General features: G+C 32.7%; 1 protein-coding gene across 1 annotated transcript; it reads left to right on the top strand.

The window, feature by feature from the left end:
• Positions 1–514: 514 nt before the first annotated feature.
• LOC136802475 (cystatin-like) lies at positions 515–2,688 on the top strand. Its single transcript, XM_067059203.1, has 2 exons — positions 515–697; positions 2,371–2,688. Exons 1-2 carry the CDS (start codon positions 525–527, stop codon positions 2,612–2,614), a joined length of 417 nt encoding a protein of 138 aa, XP_066915304.1. The 5' UTR covers positions 515–524; the 3' UTR covers positions 2,615–2,688.
• The last annotated feature ends 661 nt before the right edge of the window (positions 2,689–3,349 follow it).

The following is a 3,349-nucleotide window of genomic DNA, read 5'->3' on the forward strand; positions in this document are numbered from 1 at the left end:
GGAATTGAAGAAATTTTCATTTATGGAAGAAGTAAAAGTAGTGTGTTAACTACAAGAAGGTCATAACGAATGTAATGGAATGAGGCTGAGAAGATAACATTTCTATTGCGAATTTCTTCCAGAAGAGTAAATATTGAACGCTGAATATTTGCAACTTTTTTGATACAGTTGCCAAAATAATTGAACTGCTATTACACCCTGTATTTGACCAGCTCTGCGAGTTCTTTTAGATCCCAGACTTCTCAGCGTAAAATCATACGTAGGGTGTCCAGAAAAAGTCACATATTTATAACATAACAAAAGAAAATTCATTTAGAGACTAGTCCCCAGCTCTTCAAGTGACTGTAACACCTCGCATATATGCATATTACGTCATTGATATCATATATCATACGATGTAGCAAAACAATAGAAAATTAAATAAAGATGTTTGAGGCGTTTCAAATTTCGAGTATAAAAGGATAGTCGGTGTGTGCAAAATCTTCAATCATCAAGATTCGTACGAAACTGAAAAACACATCAACATGTTACGTTTCACAATTCTTTTCGCTTGTCTTTTGGGAATTACCCTTGGAGATGGTGGTCTTTTTCCAATGACAGAGGAAGAGATTGAAAAATGTATGCCTCTTCAAAACGGAATGGATATCGCTGTCGAACAATTGAACATGAAGAATGATAGGAAAGAAAATGATTACAGGTTTGTTGTAACTTATAATATATATCTACACGGGCTCTGACCATAGTCCAAAAATTGATTTTGGTATTTGAACATAAAAGTTATATTTCAGCATGGAGGTATAAAGAAACAGGAGAAGTATGCTATTGTAACCATGCTCGCCCTACGATTGAAAATATTACGAGGTATACATGCTCATAATCTCATATATCGTGCATTTTTAATGAGCTCTTTTGTTGATAGGTAAAATCTTATTGGCTAACTTAAGTGTTGGATTTAAGATGGGACGAGATTCATTGTTTCTGACATTGGTGTAAGAAAATATTTGGATTAAAAAAGGGCCTGTAAACTTTGCAATCCTTCATCAAATGACAAGATTTTTCGATCAACATTTTCTTCAAGGTGAACTCTATTGCTTAATACTTTCCTCCAAAATTCTCCAGCGACTTTTTGTCTACAAATTGGGTCTGAAATTGTGTGTGCTTATAAAGAACTTTTCATTTTCTGGCTTGAGAAAATATCTTTTCAAAACAAAATTTAATGGATGACAAAATTGAACGCAAACTTATTTCGTGGAGCTAAATTTTATTTTATTCTCGTATATTAGAAGGCTGGAAATCTTCGATGCTGATAGTAAGAATGTTCAGAGCAAACTTGAGTTCTACTAAAAAGTCGTATTTCATCGGGCGAGCCTAGAATTTCTTTTGATTTATTACATAAAAGAAATCAAAAGACTTTAACGACCAATTACCGACAAATTCATCTCCTGTCTTTCTTTAAACCTCTATGATTTTAGGTTCCTTAACACTTTTAACAAAGAATTGCATTTATAAATTGCATTTTAATTGAATCCCTTAAGAGTAATTAAGAATTTAATTGCAAAAATGACGTTATGAACTTTAAAAAGATGTTAATAATATGTTCCATCACCCTCACTCTCTTTTTGTTTCAAAATTTCTTTACACTGTCCGCAAAGAATTGAACTATTTTAAATTTTGCGGAAAATTTTTCTAAAAAGATGTGTCAAAAGTTGTGACTGTTTTTTTAAGCAAAATCCAGATAAAAAATTGATGAAAAATCACTTTGAAGATTTCGAGACAAAGAAGCATTTACAAAAATTTTCCGCAAAAAATTTTATCGTTCGGTAAAAGATACACCATCTACTGCGAAAATTTTTTCAAAATGTTTTTTCTTCGCCAAAACTAAGCTCTTCAAAGTTGAAATACTCTTCCTCACAAGTCTTCATTTTCTTCTTCATCAAATTTTTTCAATGCAATTTTTGAATTTTCAGATTTAGGAATAGTTTGTCTAACAGAAAATGTATAACATTCCATAGTTTTGTTGGTTACATCAGTCAGAAAACACATTTTAAACACGGCAATTATGAAAAATTCACTATGGTCAGAGCCCTTAAGTAGACAAGCATTGAACGGCCTTAAAATTAACACGCAAGAAATTAACATGATTTTTTTCCTCTTCTCAAAGACATCAAGGATGATTTTTTAATGGAAGGAGCTCATATTTCCATTTCCATTGATTACCTACTTATATTCGTGTGATAGGGTAATTCCACCTTTTACCATATACACTAGCCAGTTTATTTTTCTGCGACGGAACGGTTTGGCGTTGTTTCGACCTTTTCTAATGTTAAATGTCAGTTGCTCTTTATTCAAATTTCCCGTTCTCCACTCCAGATTGGTTAGAACCGAAACAATCAAAGCATCCAAGCAAGTCGTTACTGGAGTGTTATACCGTGTACACGTCACCATGGAAGAAAGTGTTTGCCAAAACGTCGAAGGAAACAAATACAAAGGATTGACTGACTGCCCAACCAAAGGGAATGGACAAAACAAAGATTGCGTCTTCACGATCTGGTCTCGACCGTGGATGAAGAAATTTGGTAAAGATTTATTGATCAAAGGAATCAACTGCAACTAAAATGTTTCCTTGATTTATTTTTCAAAATTACTATCTAGTTTGTTGGCGATAAAGAATAAAACTATATTCATTCAGTTCAAATTCGTTTGTTTTATAATCATTTGAAAGATGGGTACTTCTGTGCACTATCACACGATTTTTTTTATAAAAATGATGCAAATCCATTTCATCATGGATATTCTTAACTTTTTTTGGGAAAATCATCCAAAAATATTCTTACAGCATTCTTAGGTTAGGATCCTGATTCAGACTAGATTTAACATTTATGGCATTTTTGTGAAAGGAGTGAGCCTTACTTGGGGGTAATTGACAATTTATAATGGAAAATGCTCTAAAAATGGCATTCTCAGCTTGAGAAGCAGTAGTCTTTCAAATCCGGTGCACAAATCCTTTAAAAGAACAAACAGTATGGCTTCGATGGCCAAGATATTAAGAGCAAATTTAGAACATTTGAACACTTTGCGGATTTTAAAACACCTGGATATCTTGGGAAAATATTCTCGTTTCATGTCAGGTACGTTATTTCATATCAGGCAGATACTCTCCTGTTACTTTGTTGCTTTAATTCTGTGCTGATATAACAAACACGATTTTCTTTCCTACATCTAACGAATTGCTGCACAAAAGTGTCAATTAAATATAAAAAGGGCTTTTAATCTCAAATTTGTGTGTTTAAAAAAAACCATAACAATACTTTATAAAAGCAAAACCTTTAAAGAATGCAAGCCCTAATTC

This window comes from Clytia hemisphaerica, unplaced genomic scaffold, assembly GCF_902728285.1.
Source record: "Clytia hemisphaerica strain Z4C2 unplaced genomic scaffold, Clytia hemisphaerica genome assembly, whole genome shotgun sequence".
Lineage (NCBI taxonomy): Eukaryota > Metazoa > Cnidaria > Hydrozoa > Leptothecata > Clytiidae > Clytia > Clytia hemisphaerica.